The 22,023-nt window shown below is 36.1% G+C and overlaps 2 protein-coding genes across 12 annotated transcripts in view; one reads left to right on the top strand and one right to left on the bottom strand.

Annotated features, from left to right (window-relative positions):
* Lig (ubiquitin-associated protein-like lingerer) overlaps nt 1-16,889 on the bottom strand; it is a 29,259-nt gene extending 12,370 nt beyond the window's left edge. For 2 of the 11 annotated variants that reach the window (XM_076431024.1, XM_076431023.1), the window contains exons 1-14: nt 16,605-16,746; nt 14,891-15,089; nt 14,442-14,805; nt 11,739-12,002; nt 11,459-11,652; nt 10,817-11,056; nt 10,395-10,712; nt 8,081-8,518; nt 7,364-7,588; nt 6,175-6,382; nt 5,891-6,090; nt 1,966-2,175; nt 871-996; nt 502-777 (exon numbers count right to left, since the gene is read on the bottom strand). In XM_076431024.1, coding sequence (XP_076287139.1) covers nt 502-777; nt 871-996; nt 1,966-2,175; nt 5,891-6,090; nt 6,175-6,382; nt 7,364-7,588; nt 8,081-8,518; nt 10,395-10,712; nt 10,817-11,056; nt 11,459-11,652; nt 11,739-12,002; nt 14,442-14,805; nt 14,891-15,022 — 3,195 coding nt within the window. In that variant the 5' untranslated portion in view covers nt 15,023-15,089; nt 16,605-16,746. Of the gene's footprint in view, nt 1-501; nt 778-870; nt 997-1,965; nt 2,176-5,890; nt 6,091-6,174; nt 6,383-7,363; nt 7,589-8,080; nt 8,519-10,394; nt 10,713-10,816; nt 11,057-11,458; nt 11,653-11,738; nt 12,003-14,441; nt 14,806-14,890; nt 15,090-16,344; nt 16,487-16,604 lie in introns of those variants that run through there. The other 9 variants (XM_076431025.1, XM_076431029.1, XM_076431031.1 and 6 more) reach the window with 9 other exon arrangements.
* On the top strand, nt 16,414-21,353 carry Pcid2 (PCI domain-containing protein 2). The gene is made up of 7 exons (XM_076431062.1): nt 16,414-16,566; nt 18,180-18,294; nt 18,472-18,748; nt 18,815-18,856; nt 18,935-19,056; nt 20,055-20,536; nt 20,623-21,353. The coding sequence occupies exons 3-7, from the start codon at nt 18,728-18,730 to the stop codon at nt 21,135-21,137; spliced, it is 1,182 nt and encodes a 393-aa protein (XP_076287177.1). The 5' UTR covers nt 16,414-16,566; nt 18,180-18,294; nt 18,472-18,727; the 3' UTR covers nt 21,138-21,353.
* Nucleotides 21,354-22,023: the final 670 nt, after the last annotated feature.

Below are 22,023 nucleotides of genomic sequence, written 5' to 3'. Positions count from 1 at the left end.
TGTTGTGTTTGTACTATAGTGTTTTTTTTTATTGCGGCACTCGAATTAATTTATAATACTTATTTAGGCCCTTGATGATAAATGAATTTGACATACCTGCGCTAGGGGAATCACTAATATATTCTTGTTAAAATGTTATGTTTATGAAACAATCAAACTATGTATGGAAATCAACCATTTGAAACTGAACAATCTAGTCGGTAGATTGAAACAGGTAATAACTAGACTGCGGATCTTTATGCATTTGTAGCAAAATTGAGTAGATGAAATTGAAAATTGTTGAAAAATTTAGAAAATTGAAGACGTCAATATACAATATGATTTCTCTAACACTTGTGAAGTTCAACAGCATTAAAACCGCTGCGTATCAAATCTAAATTTTTTAGAATTTGATTTACAGCTTCCCCTATCTCAAGGCTTAGTTCAAGTTGTCGAGGCCACTCCCAAGGTATTCAAGTAAAATAAATATAATTGTGGTAGTTACTAGAAAATGAAACTTACATTCACTTTACCAAGCGTCACATGAGTCTTCGGGTACATAGTCGCGCTTATATCAGTTGCAGATGATCCGCCAGTGTTGGTATTTCCAGTAGATGTTCCTGTTTTGCCAGTTTGTGTACTGGTATAACTATTTGCTGCACCTTTATACTCCGCAGAGGGACCCGCAGATGCTAGAGCATCATAGTTTGCACCACCTCCGTATCCAGAACCGTAACTCCCTGGTTTAGCGCTGTATGCACCACTGTTTGTACCCGCATTACCGGCTGTAGCTATCTGCTGTAATAAATTGTTTTGGAAAATGAGAAAAAAGGTTTCTTTTAATCGCCTGAAAGAACAAATGGTTTATCACTTGTCTTTTAACCGACTTACAGGATAAATAGCAGTGGGAGTTCCATATTGAAAAGCACCTGGCATGATTCCACTACCATACGCAAAGTATGCATATGTTGGAGGAAGTGCAGGATTCATCATCGGCTGCTGATGCTGTGTGGCAGTCTGCGAGTAGTGCAAACAAAATCGAAACAGAAATTACTTGAATCTACACTCGGCAACAAATCGATAAGCTGATAAGACACACTTTGATGTTTCATGTTCCTTAACACTAGAGATCGTGGTTTTTAATGCGTCCTCATTTTAATTTGCATAATGTTTAGAACATTGACATTGATGTTATTTGTGATTATATTTTGTTTTATGAACTATGCGTGCTGTTCTCAAAGTTTTTCACCACACAATGCAAGCACGTTCAAATTTCCACGTACAACCAAGTAACAAACTACATATTGCCAAATCTTTAAGCAGACATTTCAGATTTAATTACAATTCGAAGCCTGCAACTGCAAACGAAAGACGTGGAAAGTTAAACATTTGAGAATTGTAGAACCAGCAAGAAAATATTTAAACATAAACGTAATTTGCATTGTTCGGCAGCATGTAGCTGTCGCAGCTGTATGCTTCCGAATAATGCAAATTACGCCTCGTAAACGTAAAAATAGGACTTTTGAGGGCGATCGTGGCCTAGATTGATCTTTTATTTAGCACTTTCGACTACTGAAAAACTTGACTACTTTGCATTATTGAGAAATGAGAAGGCACATCCCAGAATTGCACTCCTGGAAAAACGAGTCTACTCCCTTAAGTGTCCGGTGATTTATGGACGGGAGTGTACCATTTGATCAGATATACCAAAATATTTGGTGTCAAAGTATTTGCAACAACGCTGTTAACCTTTGCGTAGTCAACCAAAATGTATAGATTATTTAAAACCTTTCTGTATTTAACACGTTTGCAGACATTCTCATTATAAGACTATAAATTAATATATTAGCGAGTAAAGAATGGACATTCAGAGAATTTTTTAGAGGAACATTAACAAATTGTTAAAAGAAATACAGTAAATGGATACCCGGTTGACTACACAAGGGTTCAGCTAATTCTGAAATCTAGCAAGTACTTGAAGCTTACCTGTTGCGACATAGTGGATGGAACCGGTGACGCGTTGCTGTCGCTTCTGGCGAACCTGGCGTCACTAATACTGGTATAGCCTCCTTGTACACCCTGTACCCCTTGGACACCTTGTACACCGGAAAGCGCATCTCCTCGTCCTCCACCAAGACTGGTAGCTGGGCCAGTTGTCTGATAGCCCAAAGCCGCGTCATAGTAACCAGTAGTTGGCTGCAGGTTAGTCAGGAAGGCCAAACACAAAACTACATGCATACACTGTGTACTCCAAATACAAGAAGGCTAACTAATTGCTAATTCTACGCGTACTGGGTTTAAGGTAGATAACATGCGGTTCGAGTTGTACCTGTCTCTTTAATTTTCATTTTAGAACTTAAGAAAAATAAAAATATATATGTATGTATGTGAACATTATGTTTAAAATATATCTTGCAAAAACTTGTGAACTTCTCATCTCTCATGTCTGGTTTTGGTACAGCTAATTCCTAGATAGCACAAAGACGTCTTAAGGTTGTCTTTTCCAACAGAGTACACTCACACACCGCTAGACCACGTATACGATCGCGAGGATTGCAAGGGTCCGGGATTCCACTTCTGATTTCTCGATAATGCAAAGACGGGGTTTTGTAGTAGTCAAAATCGCTAGGTGAAAGATCAACCTAGGGCGCTGTTTGCCTCAAAAGTCCTTCTTTTACGTTTCCGAGCAATGGTTTGCAATATTCGGCTGCATGTTGCCCGTCGGAGAGGCTAGTACGCCGGCGTGACTGCAGCGTCATCTGACGGGCATCATGCAGCCAAATATTGCAAATCCATTGCTCGGAGACGTAAAAGGACTTTTGAGGCAAACAGTGCCCTAGATTGAATTTTTATCTAGCGATTTTGGCTACTAAAAAACCCCGTCTTTGCATTATTATCGCGTACGTATACGTGGTCTAGCGGTGTGTGAGTGTATCCTAGCGGTGAGTGAGTGTTCACGCGCGAGCGTCGTCTGTTGGAAAAGACTACCTTACAGTTAAACCACTAAATATTTAGCTTTATCAGAAGGACGCACGTGTAATTGACATAATAAGTGTAATAAAAATAACAATTCCAATTAAAGTCACCATAAAAATTGAAATTGAAATTAGAATTGAAATTAAAATTGGAATTGAGATTGGAATTGAAATTGAAGTTGGAATTGAAATTGGAATTGAAATGGAAATTGGAGTTGGAATTGAAACTGGAATTGAAAATTGGTATTAAAATATATAAAGACATCTTAAAGACGTGTTTTTAAGACGTAAGTCTTTCAAACCTGAAATGGACGTCTTTAAGACGTCGTGTGCTATCTGGGTTGTTACCAGCGGTAACAGTGGTCGCATACAAAGAAAGCACGCATTCTTTGAGAAACTATACGAAACAAAGTACAACTTAACCACTTTGAAATTACAATATTTCATATTCTCATATAGTTTCAAATACGTGACATGAGGTATGGAGCAACTGAAATCATAAAAACGAAAGGAAGAAAGATGTGTAAGCTAACAGTGTGTGTCTACAATCAAGACGGTCTATCGTATTATTAACGAATTATTCACGAAAACTTTCAAGTATATTTTCTCCGGATTGATCACAGACGGTTTCATTTTTCTACAAAATAGTATATCAGAAATGAAAACCTTTTCAATCATTAACTGATGCGACACATCTCACTATTGATCAATACAATAATAAACTTTGTGTGCCATCGTGAGGATGAGTATGTGAATAGATACTCATAATTCCTTTAAAAAAATATTGAAGTAACGAGCAGCTACCAAGCAGTAAAGAAACGATTACTTCAGCATTCTTTTTACTAGGTGATCATAACATAAAATAGAATAGCACGCTTTAGAGTAATACACTGGAAATATCACCTCCGTTTTGGAGATGCGAACGCTACAATCTTAGTTGTTCAGTTGAAAACTTTAACAAGTTAACTGCCACGTGACTCATAATTTTTGCGATTATACGACATCGTCCACGTATGCGTCTCCTTTATTTGCGACAATACGATAAATAATTGTATACAATTGGAATGATACCAAAAGACGAATACTTTATAGACAATATTTTTGTGTTAAGGTGGACTTTTTCGGTGAACAGGGCAGCTACCCAATTTTTCAAATTTTTCATTTTGCACCTGCTATGAAAACATTGCAAAAAAATTTTTTCAACTGAAACAATTTTTATCAGATCGTCTTATGTTTTCACTAGAAGCACCTAAAAATTCATTTTCATTTGTTTGTAAGTTCAGCTGTCATAATTTAATGAAAAAAGTTGGCATTTTATTTTACATCTGTAAAACCAATAAATATGTTTCTTTCATCGATCGTATTTGCTGTTAATAAATGTTAAATGCTTTCGGCGCAACGGTTCGATCGTTTATTACTAATTATGAAGCAATTTTGCTAATTATCAAACTAAATCAATGTTTCGATCCTAGTTTGGATCCTTTTCAAAATTTATTTGAATCGCGTCTGTAAGTAAATATGTTATAATAATTTCAAAAACTATTAAATGATTAAATATAAGGAATATTGTTCATAAAAACTCACTCACTTGCTTTGGGGAAAATAAATTTATAATAATTGTGTGGCACGTGTGTTACGTGCGTCGGACACGCTTGTTGTGAAGACACTGATGTAAGAACGTATTGAAAACGATCTAGGTAATATCAATCGATATAAGGCGGTAAATTTGAAACGTCATTGTATGTTCTTAAATCCACCTTTACGAATATACATTGATGATAAATCGTTATTAACGTTCAAATTTTAATGGAATCAGTTTCATACAGTTAATTGTATGTGAGAAACAGCTAGTTCAAAATTTTTAGATAATGACAAAAGTAAGGTTTATTGGAACAAGCATGTCCAACGCACGTAACACACGCGTGCCACACAATTATTATAAATTTATTTTCCCCAAAGCAAGTGAGTGAGTTTTTATGAACAATATTCCTTATATTTAATCATTTAATAGTTTTTGAAATTATTATAACATATTTACTTACAGACGCGATTCAAATAAATTTTGAAAAGGATCCAAACTAGGATCGAAACATTGATTTTGTTTGATAATTAGCAAAATTGCTTCATAATTAGTAATAAACGATCGAACCGTTGCGCCGAAAGCATTTAACATTTATTGTATTTATTTTAACATTTATATATTTATTGTTTTTAATATTTTGAGGTACGTTCATATGTCACTAAAAACTACAACATATCTAAATTTGTAGTTTTCAATATTGTTTCTTTACGAGCAAGTAAATCGCATAGAAGGTTTAATCTATAACTTATTGGCCAAGAACATGTTGTGTTTTCGACCCAATTTATGAGATCCGTGAGAATTGTGGATAATAGGTTCTATCCCTTTAGTAATTGGGACACGTTTAGTAGTATAACCCCGGGTGAGGTTGAGGTTTTTAGTGGGTATGGGTACCCCCCTCAGGGGTGTGCGTAATTGCATTTCCTCCCTCATCCGTAAAAAAAAGGTTTAATCTGGAACTAAAGAATTGTAGAAACATGGTTTGAACTTGTTCTTGAACGCCTTCCCTATTGAATCGCAGTCACCATCTTACGGACAACACTTCTCTGCGATTTAGTTACTCGTGAACATGTAAAGCCTTAATTTGACACCATGATTAATTGAAATTTCTCAGTCTCCAGTTCGTTCATTCAATTCATTCAATTCTGTCGAATATTTTAGAATCGTGGTTTGGCAGTAAACGTGTTAATAATATAGAAGCAAAATCGAAATTTATAAATGTACCCGTTCTGAAGTGTACATTACTCTAAAGAAGGATTTTCATTGAATAAAGTACAAATTATATCGAGAAATAGGAGACATAATTTGTACTTGACTCGGTTGCAGAAATAAATTGATCGATAAAATAATAACTGACCATGTGCGGTATTCTCGGTTGCATAAGTTGCAATTCCTCATAACTGTACACTGGTTGCTGAAACGCATAAGGTACACCTTGGCCCAAAATGTATTGATGACTTAACATCGGTGTCATGCTGCCAGCTGCGCCACCGCCGGTCATATTTCCAGTACCACTACTACCTGTTACCACGCCGCTCGATGAACTTTTTGGAACCGCTAATTAAAAATCACATTACAAAGTTGTTATTCTCACTGAATTATTCGAGTAATCTCGTTGCCGTTTCGTATGATTCAACTTACCGTTCGAATTAGTTACTTTAGTTTGCGAATTATTTACGGATGCAGAACTGAGACCTAACGTAGGTGCTGTTGTAGTTGCCAGGGAACTATTTGATGTCGTCGTATTACTATCGTATTGAGAATCTTTTGTCGCGTTATTGTTTAACTTATGATTGTGGGACGCTGTTTGCGGTTGGCTTGCATATGTACCATACGCACTTGCGTATACCTATAAATGTAATTTAATTGTTTGATACAAGTGATAATATTAACATTAACTAACGGGGAATAGGGTAAAGGTACCAGTTACCGTGCCCCAACCAGTTACCGGATACAAAACAAACTTTTTAGATATTAATCAAAATAAAATTGATGTTTCCCCTTCATATACAGGGTGTTCGACTACAGGTGGGTATACCACAAAATGAAGAATAAAAAAATTGCGATTTCGGCTTCGTTATTTAGTTATTAACAATTAAAAATCCGCCTAAAATGCGATAACGCGACCACCAGAGGTGTACAGCTTGTCAAATCTAGCTGTGCGGTTGACCAAAACTTAGAAATCCGCCGACAAAACAAAGACTGCACTTGACGAGAGAAGGATGCAACACATGAACGGTAAGGTACACATCTCGTCAAAAGTGCATACTGTCCATTATTTCTTACAGCAGTAAACATACAAAACAACTGTTTATATGTTTGTATGAATACACTTGTGTCACTTTACTTTTTAACTGAACTGTCGCCACGTGCATCGTTTGACAGGTGACGATCAGTTCACCATCATTGCGAGGTTCCGCCTATTTACCATTGCGCAGCAGGGACATTTCCCCTTGCGGGGGACATTCAGCCGCACAGCTAGATTTGACAAGCTGTACGTTGTGTACGTCATAGATGCGCGCTCTTTTTTCCAACACTTATTCAAATAGTACACGTATACATTTAATTTTGCATTCAAATATTATCGTATAAAAACTACATCTAATCAAAATAAAATCAAGCTGGGAGCTTGTATTCTTTAATTACCATTTTGTTGAAGATAAGTATACGTCTGGTGATTTATACTGAACAAATGAGTATGCACCGTTACTTTTTAAAATGTTAGGTTGGATGGTGTTCCATAAAATAATTTCTAATGAACCTCGTGAACCATCGTTTGTTAGTTAAACTTTTAAAAAACGGTCTATTCGTAGTAAAATTAGATATTTACAGATTGTGCTGCACTTTGATAGGCTCCAGAAGTTTGTGTAATGGGCGAAGTAAACGTTGTAGCGGATGGTTGGTATGCTTGCGGTGTCGATTGAAATGAAGACGATCCTTGGTAACCGCTTGTTTGATACCCTGTACTACTATTGGACACAGTATTTGTCGCTACAGACTGTGCTTGGTACTGTGACGTCGTAGCGGGTACATATCCACTCGCAGACTGATAAACCTATTTCATAAGAAACATTATTTTATATAACTATTACACCTGTACAATCTAAAAGAAAAATTTCGCAACTTCAGTTGCGCCACTTTCAATCAAACTATTCCTAAGGAATCTCGACCAACTGTGAATGAGTAAATATTCCAATATCTATATCAATTCATTGTACATCATTTATAGGGACGTCTTAAGGACCTCCCGAATCCAACGAACGTCTCCTGAACGTCTTTCAGATGTCAAACAGACGTCTTAAAGGCCGTCTTTAAGACGTACCGTTTTCTAACACAAGACGTTCAGGAGACGTTCAGAAGACGTTCGGGACATCTTTGTGAGAGTAAGTAATATCAAAGTAGTAATATAAAGTAGTATAAAAATATGTTTAAATTCTTGTTATGTTTTTACTGTTTGAAATGACACCTACTGATTTTTGTGATAAATGCATAAAATCCGCTGTCTAGTGACGTTTATCTGTTAGTACTAGCTTTATCTATGAATTACCTGATTGGTAGTTGTTGGTTGGTTGTAACCAGAGGTTGCAGATGCTGGCGCAGAAGGTGAGGCTTGATTGAAAGTCGATGTATTGGATTGAGGGAACGACGAGGAAGAATTGTAACTTGCTTGTGTAACAGTCGATGTCGCAGAATAACTATTAGCACTCGTGCCTGACACTGTTTGATATGATGACTGGGCAGATTGAGCATTTGTGGAGTACGCGTTGTACGTGCTTGGTGCTGCGGTCGGTGCCTGGAACGATGACTTCTGAGACTGATAGGTCGTTGTTGTACCATACGACGGTGCACTTCCTGGCGAAACTTGCGAGGTGAAATCCTGTTTGGTTATATCTAACGACTGGCCAGTGGTACTGCCACGAGCAGTGAAGCTTTGCGCATTCATCGAATGTTCGCTCGAAACTGGTAAATTGTCACTGTTCGATAACTGAAAAAGTTGTTATGTACTCGTTACGAAGAGGTAATAGAAATATTAGTAATCATTTAAAAGTTTGACCTCTTCCTAGACACAGATCTACAAAACGTATTTTTTAAATTTTCAATATAGGCCTACATAAAAAAGTTGTAAAATGCAACTTTTAGTATTTTCTCTACAATGAGGTATTGAGGTATACAAGGAGGAAATGGAACACAGATCCAGATTAGGTACGTGAAGTGGTGCCTGGGACTAGACTATTGCACCCCTAGGTACATAGTGCTGGAAGAAACAAAAAGGGAAAAGATACGAATTAAGGCGAGGAAAAGAGCTTCGAGATACAAAGAAGGTATCAGGGAGGGGAAAAGAAGAGCGTTAGTCAAGGACTGTCTGGTTGAAAAGGAGAGGGAAAAGAAGGAGACAAAATATAGCAGGAAAAGAGAGGAATATTTAGGGAGACTGGGGTACAGCCAGATAGGAATACTGGACTTAAGGAGGCGGCAAACAGATGTAATTCAAATTCTGACCGAAAGAGACAGAGAACAGCAATCCCAGGTGCAATATAACAAAGTCGAGAATGCGCGATATAACTGGAGGTACAAATCTATAAGAACGGCAGGTGCAGTAGAGTATTTAGGAAAACAGGGGAAAGGGGACAGCCAAGAGCTAATAGCAAGAGCTAGATGTGGAAACTTTTAAGAAGGGAATTGGTACTGGCTAGAAGAGGAAAAAAGGACATGCTCGTTGTGTATGTCACAGATAGGTACAATAAGACATCTATTAGAAGACTGCTATAAAGTAGAGGGCATCGAACTATGAGAGGAGGAAATAGTAGAGGGCAGATCAGAAGAGGTGGTGGTAAGCTGGTTGAGAATGATAGAAGCTAAGCGAAGAGAAGTCAGAAATGAGCACTACACTAAAGATAATCACGGGAGGATGTGTAATATAGGATAAGTAAAATATAAATGTCAAAGTATAGTCAAGCGATGTGAGTGAGTGTGATAGTAGTTTGTATAAAACCACGAGTAAGTGTAATATTAGATTGTGTAAAACCAAGTCCATTTCTGGGCTGCAAAGCCGAAATAAATAAATTATATAGTATTTTCCCTACAATTCCGACCATTTGCAATTTTCGAAAAAATTTCTTTTCACATCGCGTAGTAAACTAATTGCTCTAGCTTCGTATAGTCCAGCATTTAAAAAAGTTATCGCTTTTTTTAGAGCGTCCGAATATTAATGGGAATCACTGTAATTAGGTTAAGAAGTAAATACATAATGCGGTAAGTAAAATATGTTTCTAAGACTACGTTTCTTGAGATTATAACGTCATTGATATTTCTTTGCATTGAACTTATATATTTATTACTATCATGTGATTTATTATCGTTTGGAGTAAAAAAAAAGAAGAAAATAGATAATTGTCTATCGTCTACACAATAATGTATCAATAATAATTTACATCATTTTGAGCATTTGCTAAAATAAGTTTTCTTTACCGATTTTTCTATCGTAGTTATTTTTTATTTACATCTGTTTCCACTTTTTGGTAAACTCAATGTAAGATGATGATATTAAAAATTATTGGATTTTTTCGCTTGCCTATTATTTTAAAGTAATAAACGTATCCTTTTGCATTAAAAAAATACATCGATGACATTGAAATTCGAAAAAATGCGAGGATGAAAATGTTGCATACCACAATATTTCCTCGTTGAAATCGAATCATGTTTCCCTCCAACAGCGTGTTCTATTATCGACAATAAACAAAATATTTAAGGCACTCGAATCAGATGAGACACCCTGCGATTTAGGTCGGTGAAAAGGCTAAACTTTGAAACAATTACCAAAATATTTTCAATTATAGCGCTATTGATAAAATATGAATTACCATTTGAGAAGTCGTATTGAAAGGTGTTGTTGAACTTTGCGTAGTCTCAATGTCCAACGAATTATTTGTATTGGCAGTGTTGACAGCATTCGTGGTGGAAGTCACGTCTGTGCTAGGAATCGCGTTACTAGCTGCGTTGAATTTTTCGTTCGCGGAGCCATCGAGAGAACTCGAATCGCTACCGAATTCTAAAGCGCCGAATTGAACATCGAGGAATCCAATACCGCTATTTACGGCATCGCCCGGCATTTCTACCGCACTAGATGGGATCTTCGATGGCGGTGGCACTCGTGGACGTTGTTTCATCTGCCTCTGTGGCTAATAAATTCACAAAATATATTAACACAAATATAATAATCTTATACGAAGTTTTTCCATATAATAAACTAATTTCACTAAAGCATAATATATCCTTTGTTTACCTGGCTAGATATTGACGAAGAGAATGATGTTTGACCAGCCGCTTTTAGATTTTCACTGGTTTGTTGGGTGAGTTGCGTCAAATACTGTGTCTGTGCAGCCGTCAAGACCCCTCCGCTAATAGCATTTGGTTGCTGCGTCAGCTGCATCGTTGGTAGGTTCAGAACAGGCTGCTGTTGTTGAGACTGTTGAATCAGTGTCTGCTGTTGTATTGGTGATATTTCCGTCAGTTTCGGTAGTTCCTGTGTAGTATAGATTAGGAAAACAGATTTTTAAATAACATTACCTTATACCGAATTTCGCGGAGTCGTAAATCTCGTTTCGCTTGCTCGCGACGATTCTCGCCCGGCGTGTTAGTTAGTTGTGAACGGTTCGAGATTTTTTTCGAGTTCTAATTTTCTGTAAACTATATGAGGTCACCCCATTAGGGTGGTTTTGGTCGTCAGAATGGAAGTGTGCTTTAGTAAAACTATATGTTTTGGCTAGAGAGAATTGGGCGAGAAAGATATGGGAAATGACAAGTGCTTGTTTGGCTAAGATTGCCCTGTCAAGGTTTTCGCTCACGGAGGTCCCGTCGCGGTCACATCGAGTGTCTTGAGCTATTGCAGCCAAATGAAATATTCTGTAATAAGTAAATAACGCACCTCGGGTTGTATCAGAGCCAGATTTACACTCTGAGTAGTCTGCACCGATGGAAGGTCTTGAATTTTCGGGTCTTCTACTGAGGGTGTAGGCTCTGGTACGGATGTACTCGGGGTAAAAACTTTCGTATCTGCCAGTGAACCTGTGTATTCTTCATTGTCCCAGTCTTCTGTAGAATCCAAATTATTCCATGCATCTATTCGTATACATTACACATTGATGAAACAAGTGTTTAAAATAATCGAAAACATTCACAAAACTAGAGTTTATGTTGAAGCTTACCCATCTTTGGCTCCTGAACAGTTTGTTGTTGTTCATCGTTACCTGTCCATGTATCAATCGATCGATTATAATTGTGAGGTGACGATGTCGACGATGGGTCGTTACGATTGGCGAATGTTCTCGGACCAAGTCCTCTTCCTCCACCTCGTCCACCTCGGCCTGGTCTTCCCGAACCACCTCTCCCTCTCCTGTTGCCGCTGTAACTGCCATCACGAACACCGTCCTCCATATTTCTTTCGTTTTCTTTATTTTCTCTGCCACGCCCTAAATAAACATTTGTTTCACTTACAAACCATCTATTTACACAATCAAACGCGTTCACCGACGAAATATTCATATTACTAATTCTAGCCCTTTTGTAGCCAAATGAAATTTCACGACGAGTTTTTGAAAAATCTGATGAAATCCAATCTTGTTACTATTATAAAGCATTCATCATTTCATGTATAATTCTAATAAGTTGGAAGCAATACGATAATATTCTTAAATTCGTCGAATAATTTCAATGTTATGCGTTTCGCCCACTTATATTTTCTCCTATAAATGCATAAAATCTGCAATCTGGAGATCAGTCTTCTGCACTTGATAAAATCAGATTTATTATTGATCAAGTGAAATATACCATTCTTTCTTCCTTTAATAATGCTAACTTTGTGCTGAACTTATAACAATACTCTTGTAAAATTTTCGAATAGTAGAAATTCATAATAAAATTTACATTCCAATATTACAGAATCGTCATTAAATTTTTTCTTGGGTTGTATAATTTCGTATCTTTGTTCAAGTGGCAATCGATACAAAAATAATTCTTAAAATATGAACCTATATAAAATATATTAAAAGTAGGTTCAAATTTGACTAGATAGTTGCCAATATGTAAATTTGTACCTAGACGAGATAAGATTGAACTTTAGCCAAGTATTTGAAGAAATACAAGTGGTGCTTTCAAGTATAATTAAACCTTGTGACCAAATTCATCTGAACCTTTTACGAATATATACTTTGGTCAGAAGTTTTCTATCCTCTGCAACTGTGCGATTAAGTGAAAATTAGACAACTAACAAATCTATTCAGGTCTGGAAGTATTAAAAGATATTTGGCTTTAACCTATTTCCGTAAAGTACTTATATCCTTTACAGAATCTTTATTTCTATGATTCAAGCATCACTTATGGAACATCCCAGTCCTTCCAACATCGAACTACTTATAAAAACAATTTTAAAACCTACAAAAATATGTAGATGTAATTTAAAACAGTAAAAGAATTACAAAAGAAAATAAATTTCTGTTTCACTTGAATTTGTTGTAATTCAGACACGAAATTTGTACTTTGCATAAAGATCGTACAGGTTTACTCATTGAAATCTTATTGTTACTCTTGTAATCAATATTTAAACATTAAAATAAATGTAGCCAATATAAATTTTCTTTTCTCTTCTACGACATTTTTTGGGGATAAAGAGTTTTAATCACTGTAACTGCAAAGAAAATGATACGGCAAGGGGTTGATACAAAGGTTTAAAATTATTCTGCCAAAGACTTTTTCAAAATTTCAAGTGTTAACAAAGTTACACCGGTACAAAGTCCAATGCATGTTTAAAATAACTGTGACTAATTCATGGCCAAGCAATATCCGATGTCTTTGTCATCCGAGCGTATAGATTATATTCGCGTAAAGAAATTAAGTATAAACATTGCTGATCTATTCTTACGAGCTACCCCATTGTACAGTGAGCGAAACTCGTTTAAACGCACTTCCAAATTGACAAATTTTCATGCTTATTTAGAAGAAAAGGACAGATGATGTTGTCAAAATGGGGTTATTTACTTTGCTAAACCTTTATGTACTTTCAACATCTATGCTTCGAAATTTTCTGTATTTACGTGCCAGAATATATCGCAGAGCGAAACGTGTTAAAACAGCGTCTACAAGTGCGAAATTAGTTTAAACGCAGTGCTTTTTCCCCAGATATTGAGAGAAATTATAAAAGAAAGTGGTTGATTTATAGATTGATCGTAAAGGTATTCTTGTCCCATGTTCCTGATCAAGTAATATAATGTAACAGAACAGAATGGCGAAAGGAAAATATTTAAATGGAGCTAAAAAGGCAAAAATATCTTCTTTTTAAAAAGGGGGGGAATCGAATCGAAGGATTGCCAAAGAAATTAAATGTTTTGAATCCGTAGTACAAAATTTCTTGAAACGTGGTGAAGATTACGACAAAAAACATGCTACAAAAGGAAATACAAAAATCACAAAACAAGAAAAGAATAATATAATAAGTGAAGCGACAAAAAAAAGAATTAGTTGCACATTAAATTGTCACGCAGTTACAAAACAAATTTTGCACAGTGCACCAAATGTTGTTTTCAGAAAACCAATGAGAAAACCAATGTTAAAACAACATCTTAATTTTGAATTGTTTTCTTTACATGTGCATTAAAACGAATTTCGCGCGTAAAATATGGTTTTATTTGTAAAAATTCTTCCACAGATGTTTTGGTAAATATATATGTTCAAATATTATAGTATGTAAATATATTTATAATCCTCAGTCATTGTTGAACTTGTTTCTTATTAAAATCTTGAACCTTTATCCCCGAAATTCTTATTTTTGTATGTGCGTTTAAACGAATTTTTGCTCACTGTAGCATTTGAAACTGTTGAATTGATGCGATCTCTAATAAGATGCATTAACTTACATCCACGATTGTCATGATTAGCACGTCCTCGCATTCGAGGAGGTCCACCACCGCGTTGATTACGTCGTTCGTCCCAATCGCCACCTTCGTCTTGTCCACCGGAAGTGTCCATATTTTGCTTGGAACCACTAGGTTGACGAGGCTTTTTCTTTTTCACTTCCCACTCTGTTTTCACTCCTTCCAGAAGGTCATTAACAGCGCGTTCGAAGTCTCCGTCGCTGTCATGCAAAGCCATGACAACTTCGTCTTCCGAGCGTCTGGTCATGTCCATCACTTGTTTTATACGCTCCTTCAGAATAGGATCTTCGCCACTGCCCATTCTAGTATCGATGATTTGTGTATGACGTGCCTGAACAGTATTTGACTAAGGAAACATATTTTTTAAAATAAACAATTCTCTAAAATGGTAAAACAGCAATAGGTATAGAAGGCCGATTATCTTGGCTTACCTGTGCTTTTTCATGCTTCGTTGAATCTGATGATTTTGTTTGATGATGATCTGATTTCCCATGTTGTTGTGAAGATTTGTTTTTGTTGGTGCTTCTCCCACCGGAGGACACCGATTTGTTGCTTGAACTCATTGCCAACTAAAATCCCACACACCTATATCACGCACCTATCACACTATGTACACTCTCTATTTACAGTCTGTAACAAAACAAACATTTCATTTGAAACTTCCAATAGAAATGAAACATTATCAAATTTATATTTCACAACACACTTGTTGTATCTTTTGTGAAAATTAGATATTCTTGGACTTTACTTTAGTTTGTTTCACGCAATCCATAAGTTTTGTTATACATATATTGTAGTTACTTTAATTATTAAGATAGACAAGTCAATACCACCTATAGGCACTTGTTATTATTGTGAATGAAATAACGACAAATTTATTATTTAGATAAATTTACAACTGAATTTCATTATTAAAACTTGTAATGTTAAGCTTCATCTTTAATTACAGGTGGTAATGTGAAATAGGAAATAATAAATAAATGTTTTTATAATAAATAAACATTCCAACAAGTGTTGGAATAAACTAATAAACGATATTGATATAGTAATCTCTTCCTGATATTACAAAAACGTACAATCGAAATATTTGCATGTATAAATAAATATATAAGAACAATAGAAATACAGACTTAATGAAAGCCTGTACTCTGAAATGATGTGTATGTTATGATGGATTTAGTTTGATTACACAACCATATCAAGTAACGGATAGAAATTTTTCGGAAATTTTCACGCTCTAGAATATCGTCTAAAACAAAGAACGTACGAGTAAATAATTTGGAGAAGGTACACTTTGCAGGAATTTATAAGAATAACGACAGAGATTTGTATCGACAATAACCTAAATAAGAGAAACCATTGGTGGAAAAAAAAGTGTACGTTCGAAGATACATATGAAAATGATGATGAGGAAAATACAGAGACGAAACGACGTATTAAATAGAAGGAAATCAAGATAAAACGGAAAAGAATGTTTACGAGATATTATTCGATTGTTGGGGTATGAAGAAAAGACGAACAGGTTAGAGTGAGAACTATGTAGTGGGAATAAATGAGAAATCAACCGATTTAACAAGTATTTCTTAAAATAGTCAGGTTTTTCCTAAAACGGTTTGCCTAACAGAAGAACGAATATCTAAGCGTCACACAGCGATGTGCAGAATGATCCTGCTGCAGTGTCTGGAAATTTTCAGATATTTCAGAGGATCATACACTAGCCGACACAAAGGAGAAAGCTTATCTACGGGACACTGAAAGTTTTCCGAATTTTTGCGAGACAAATGCTTTGGAAAGACGACGAGGTAGGAAAAAGAAAAAGAGAAATTTTGACGTGCGCGGTGAGAATATGACGAAGGAGGATTATTGGGCGCATCACAAAAAACACCTTCTTCGTTGCGTTGCTGGTTGCGAGTTGCGAGCGAGTGTGAAAAATTCTTCGAACGGACGATAAAGATATCAGCCGTGTAGGTTTTTTTTTACTCTTGAATCAGTACAACGACGTTGGTGTGGAATATTTTCTGCAGACCATGTGCACGGTAGACGCCATTTCTGGATTTGCGAGGAAGGCTTGTCAACCATCGCCGCGGTGGAGCATTGATAGATCTCCGTAAGACGATCGAGTTAAAATATTCGCAAGTAACTCACAGTTATTATAAGCGATGTTTGCGTATTCAGAGGACACGTCCGGAGTCGGAAACAAGCGAAATTCACGACGCCTCGGCTTTTTCGGCCGTGGCGCGCGAAAAACCATGAAAAAAACAACGAATTTGTTCGTACCTGGTTAGAGCGCTCAAAACGCAGCTCGGTCACGTGACCGCAGGCCCCCCTCCCTAATTACACCAGCACCGCCTCTATGCTTTATCAGACTTCATAGCACTAGCCAATTTTATCTTACAGACAATTCAGGCTTGCCAACTCCACCACTAATCAATTTTCTAGATTCTCTTCATTCTCTTCAAAACCAAAACCATGAAAACCATTCAAATTCAAAACACAGCTTTAGGGTTTCTTTTCAATAATATTTCTAATTACTAAATTACTATTTGCATTGTTACATAAATCTAACCCAGACGCAACAAATATATTACAAAATTCTTCTCATCTCTAGAAAAATTATATGCCGTGAAAGTAGCAGGAGCAAGAAACTTATCCCACCATCGGCGTAGAGGTGAACTACGAATGAAGATAGAGAGGGAGATATGTCACTCGCAGGAGAGACAAAGACAGAGATTACGAAGCAACTTGATTTCTCGATGAACTTACAACTTCGCGAAGCGAAGAAGCAATATTTTTGATAACTTTTGTGTTGGAATATTCTCTGTGCATTATTCCGTATCTTCGTACAGAGCACTTTTTTGAAATTTGCCTCTTGAAATTTTTTTCTGCACAATTTTTTCAAGAAAGGCTCTGTACGAAGATGCGGAATACTACAGAGAATATTTCAACACAAAATTTATCAACAAATATTGCTTCTTCGCTTCACGAAGTTGTTAAAATAGTCGAAAAATTTTAGCTGCTTCATATCTCCCTCTCTGTCACAGCCCTGTGAGAGTAGTACCACAGAGTATATGTATGAGAGGATTGTACCAAATATGCAACAATCGTCCTTTTTACTGACAATTCGAAATACCGATTTTTGAATTGCACATGCAAGGAGAAAAAACGAGGGAAACAGCATCTGCCGTCATATCAGTGCGACCGTGCTGCCCTCTTAAACAAAGACAGATTCGGGGTCATAGACATATAGAGATAGACTGCGCCGTCTTATGGGCGAGTTGAAGCCCACAATGGCGGCGCGCGGTACAAAGAGTGAGAGAGAGAGCATTAGCCGGGGTCCATAGCGCTCTCTTTCTATATGATGTGTCGACACATCAATTAGAAAGAGAGCGCTATGGACCCCGGCTAATGCTCTCTCTCTCTCGCATGCCGCCATTGTGGACTTCAGCGCTTCGTTCAGGCCGCGCAGTCTATCTCTATATGTCTATGTTCGGGGTCCAGCGGCCAGCATTGTGCCTTCGTTTTGCCCATGACCAAATACCTGGTCTTACGGTCGGCACAGGCGCGGCATATGCGCTGGTAGGAGGTCGTCCAAAATTGAGCCAATCCGGCCTTGAGCAGCTCCGAGCGTAGCTTCTACAATATTCTGCTCAATTTCTACACAAAGATATTGTTTATCATTATATCTTGTAATTGTACTAGATGCTTTTTTCTTTTGCACAGTAGTGAGACTGAGTGAGACCAACTAGACCAAGTGAGACGCGCTGCACGCGGCGTCGCGGCGTAGCCTTCGAAAATGCTTCGGATTCGGATCGAGCAAATAATTCCGAAGCTTACGGTAAATAAAGAAGCAATATGCCTCCGAATTTCGAAGAATGCAACAACTTTGTAACACATCGTTGAGTTTGAGAAATACAAAAATTCTTTCTTTATTGGAAATAAAGAAATAAAAAAAATTATTGTTTTGGTTGAGTTTTGATTTTTATACAGCATATATATTTAGTAACCGTTGCAGGAATGAGCATTACTAATAGCGGGAAGTGGGAAGTTTTAATTCATTTATGTATCATGATTTGTCCACCTGTTATTATATATTATATGTAATGTACCACGTACCTATTTATTTACAACGGTTGTTGGTGGCTAAGGTGGCTTAGGTATACAATAAAGGCATACCATATAGAAATGACAATTAACTGCTTTTGTTAAAGTGTCTTATAAAAAGAAATTGCTACATTACAATTGTAAAACCTCTGTCGATCGATACCATTATGGATGCGTATGTAATACAGGTAATGTCTTATCAAATTTCACAGTGTAAAGAAAAACTATTAAATTTGAGGTTATGTTTATCGTAGGTTAGACGTATGTGGTTGACTCAAGAAGGATATTTTCTAGCGGTAAATATATGTTTACATTAAAATGCTAAATGCTAAATTATTATGATGACAATCGAAACGTATGTATTTCTTTTAAAGGATTTATTATCTTTAAGACATAATCATGTCTCGATACCTCAAATTGGATCTGAGATTGCAATGACAAAGGCAATGGAACATTTATCTGCCCCCTTAGATGGCCTGGTACTTTACCATTTAAAGTAACTATATGGCTTTCTCAATTATATAGAGCAAGACTCTCGTTTGAGATCTGAAAAATAACAGCCTACGATTGACTATACATTGAAACTTTGAGCGAGTCTGTACCAGGGCTGTTACTTTCCTTCGAAGGTCGAAGATTTTGAAGCTTTGGAATCAATTTCAGAAACTTCGAAGGTGATGAGAATCGCATTTCCGAAGCTTTGAAATTCGAACCTCCGTAGCACATTATTAGAAGATTCAAAGAAACGGAGTTTCAAAGTTTTCAATTTCGAAATTTTGCTGCTAAGTTATATTTGATGCAATTACAGGCACTCCTACGTTTCGAAAAAAATATGCCACTACAGTTAAAAGATCGATTAAGTTATAACTTCATACGATTGAAAGACTTCGAAACTTTGGGCAATTCGAAGGCTTCGAAGCTTCAATACTTTGAAACTTCGTACACTTCGAAGTTCCCTTCGTTCCATCAAATCTTCGAAGAGGTTGACGACGACGAGTACAGCCGACGAGATAGGCGGAACTGTCATCGATGTCGCAATGGTTGATCAGTGGCTTCTTTTTTTCAGATTTCCGGCAAGGGAATCATCCTATATTATATTAGATATAGACATGAATTCTTTTCGATTTTTGGATATGTACAATCAATATTTGATGAAAAGGCAATTGTTCCCATCTTTTTGGTCAATTACATGTAATTTATTACATAGAAGGCATTTTTGGATATTGTCGTTAATTTAAAATGCGTCTGTCATACGACATAACTAACGAACAAATTGGCAATCAAACGAAGCCATGTCAAGCGAACAAGCAGCACGGAGAGGGACTTCCAAGCTGAAGGAGAAAACGACATTTTCTGTCACTTTTGCTGCATGTTTCCATTTGAATGAATGTATTTTTGCGTTAATTGTACGAAGAAAATTGAAAAGAACTCATTTCTACCTAATATAACTACTGTAACCATTATTTGATTACATTCTAGTACATTCTGTGTTTTTAGAACTATAGCAGCAATGATAAAAAACGATCCATTAACTATGTATAATTACCAAAGTTCTGCAGTACAGTCTTTAACGAAAATACTTCAAATGCAGAAGGAAGAAAATTGGATGTTACCTGTTATGAATATGATGTGCCTAGAATTGAGATTGTTGGCAGTATGTGCTGAAAATAGAAAGAACAATAAAAGCTCGAAACCTGGAGAAATCTTGGAAAAATGTGCAGATTGTCTGATGGGATGTTTTCGAGTATGCGCATGCGATAATCGTAGTTCAGAAGATGACACGAAAAGATGGGGAATGCTAGCACTAGTCAATCAATTACTAAAGATTTACTTCAGGATCAATAAATTACATTTGTGTAAACCTTTAATAAGAGCGATAGAGTCGTCCCCATACAAAGCGCTCTTCGCGTTAGCGCAACAAATTACGTATAAGTTTTTTGTGGGACGTAAAGCGATGTTTGACAGTGATTACAAAGCAGGTACTGATTAATTGAAACTTTTATCAAACTCATGTCATCTAACCAAACTTACTAAAGTATTTAAACATGATTTGAATCTTTTGCAGCTGACGATTACCTGACATACGCGTTCGAACATTGTCACAAAAAGTCCTTGAAAAATAAAAGACTAATTTTAACGTATCTTGCACCCGTAAAGATGTTACTAGGATATATGCCAAAGCAAAGCTTATTAGAAAAGTATAATTTAATGGAATTTTGGGAGTTAATGGAATCCGTCAAGAAAGGAGACTTACGAAATCTCGAGAAAGTAATGGAGAAACACGAGACTTTTTTCATAGGAGCCGGAATATATCTAATTGTGGAGAAATTAAAAATAATAGCTTATAGGAATTTATTTAAGAAAGTATATTTGGTATTAAATATACATCAGATTCCTATCCAAAATCTACTCTCGGCTCTGCAGATGCATGGATACGACGACGTTGATATGGATGAAACAGAATGCATTGTAGCAAATTTAATATACGAAGGGAAGATTAAAGGCTACATATCTCATCAACATAAAAAGTTAGTTATATCTAAACAAAATCCTTTTCCAAAATTGTCAACGATACCATAATCATATTGTATTAGCCACGTCTGTATTTTTTAAATAAATCGTTTATAAATAAATTAAACTCTGTTTCTTTAGAAGCCTTAAAAGTAATTGGTATACGTTGCCTTATAAAAATCACAAATTCAATCTATTTGGCCTTTGTACAGTTTGTATTGTGATATGTGCTGTAGTAAATATATCTATTTAATCATTTCCCACGAAAGCTCCTTTATAATTTCAATAATTGTAAAAATCGAAAAAATCTATAATATGAAATATTATTACAATTTACAAAATATTATTCATTAATTATCAACAGACTGCGGATCTTAGTCAAAATAAAAATGTTCTGCATTGATTGTGGGAAGCAGAAATAAAATAAACATTGATTTCATCCCTTAATGACTTCACTGCATTAAAAACAACATTGCAATGTTCTTACCCAGATAGCACAAAGACGTCTGCAGTTCGACATTCAGACGTCTTAAAGATGTTCAAAATGTCATACGAACATCTTCCGAATGTCTCCTGTTAGAAAACGGTACGTCTTGAAGACGTCTGTTTGACGTCAAAAAGACGTTCATGAGACGTCCGTAGGATATTCGGGAGTATATGATAAATAAATTAATGTTAATTAAATAAATGTTAATTAAATTAAAAGAAGGGAAGCGTAAAAATAGATTTCGATAAAAACGTGTTTCAAGTTAAACCTATAGCTTTATCACAAGAACGCATGTGGAATTGACATAAAAAGTGTAATAAAATTGACATCACAATAAAAATAATAAAACTTACAATTACAATTAAAATCACAATGATAATTGAAATTGAAATTGAAGCAAAAACGCTAACTCGAACAAATAATACTATAGTATTATTAGCATTATAATGCTAGATTATAGGTATATAT

Source organism: Lasioglossum baleicum, chromosome 9, assembly GCF_051020765.1.
Source record: "Lasioglossum baleicum chromosome 9, iyLasBale1, whole genome shotgun sequence".
Taxonomy (NCBI): domain Eukaryota; kingdom Metazoa; phylum Arthropoda; class Insecta; order Hymenoptera; family Halictidae; genus Lasioglossum; species Lasioglossum baleicum.
Note: the sequence above shows the minus strand (reverse complement) of the source record. Positions and strands in the feature narration are given on the sequence as shown.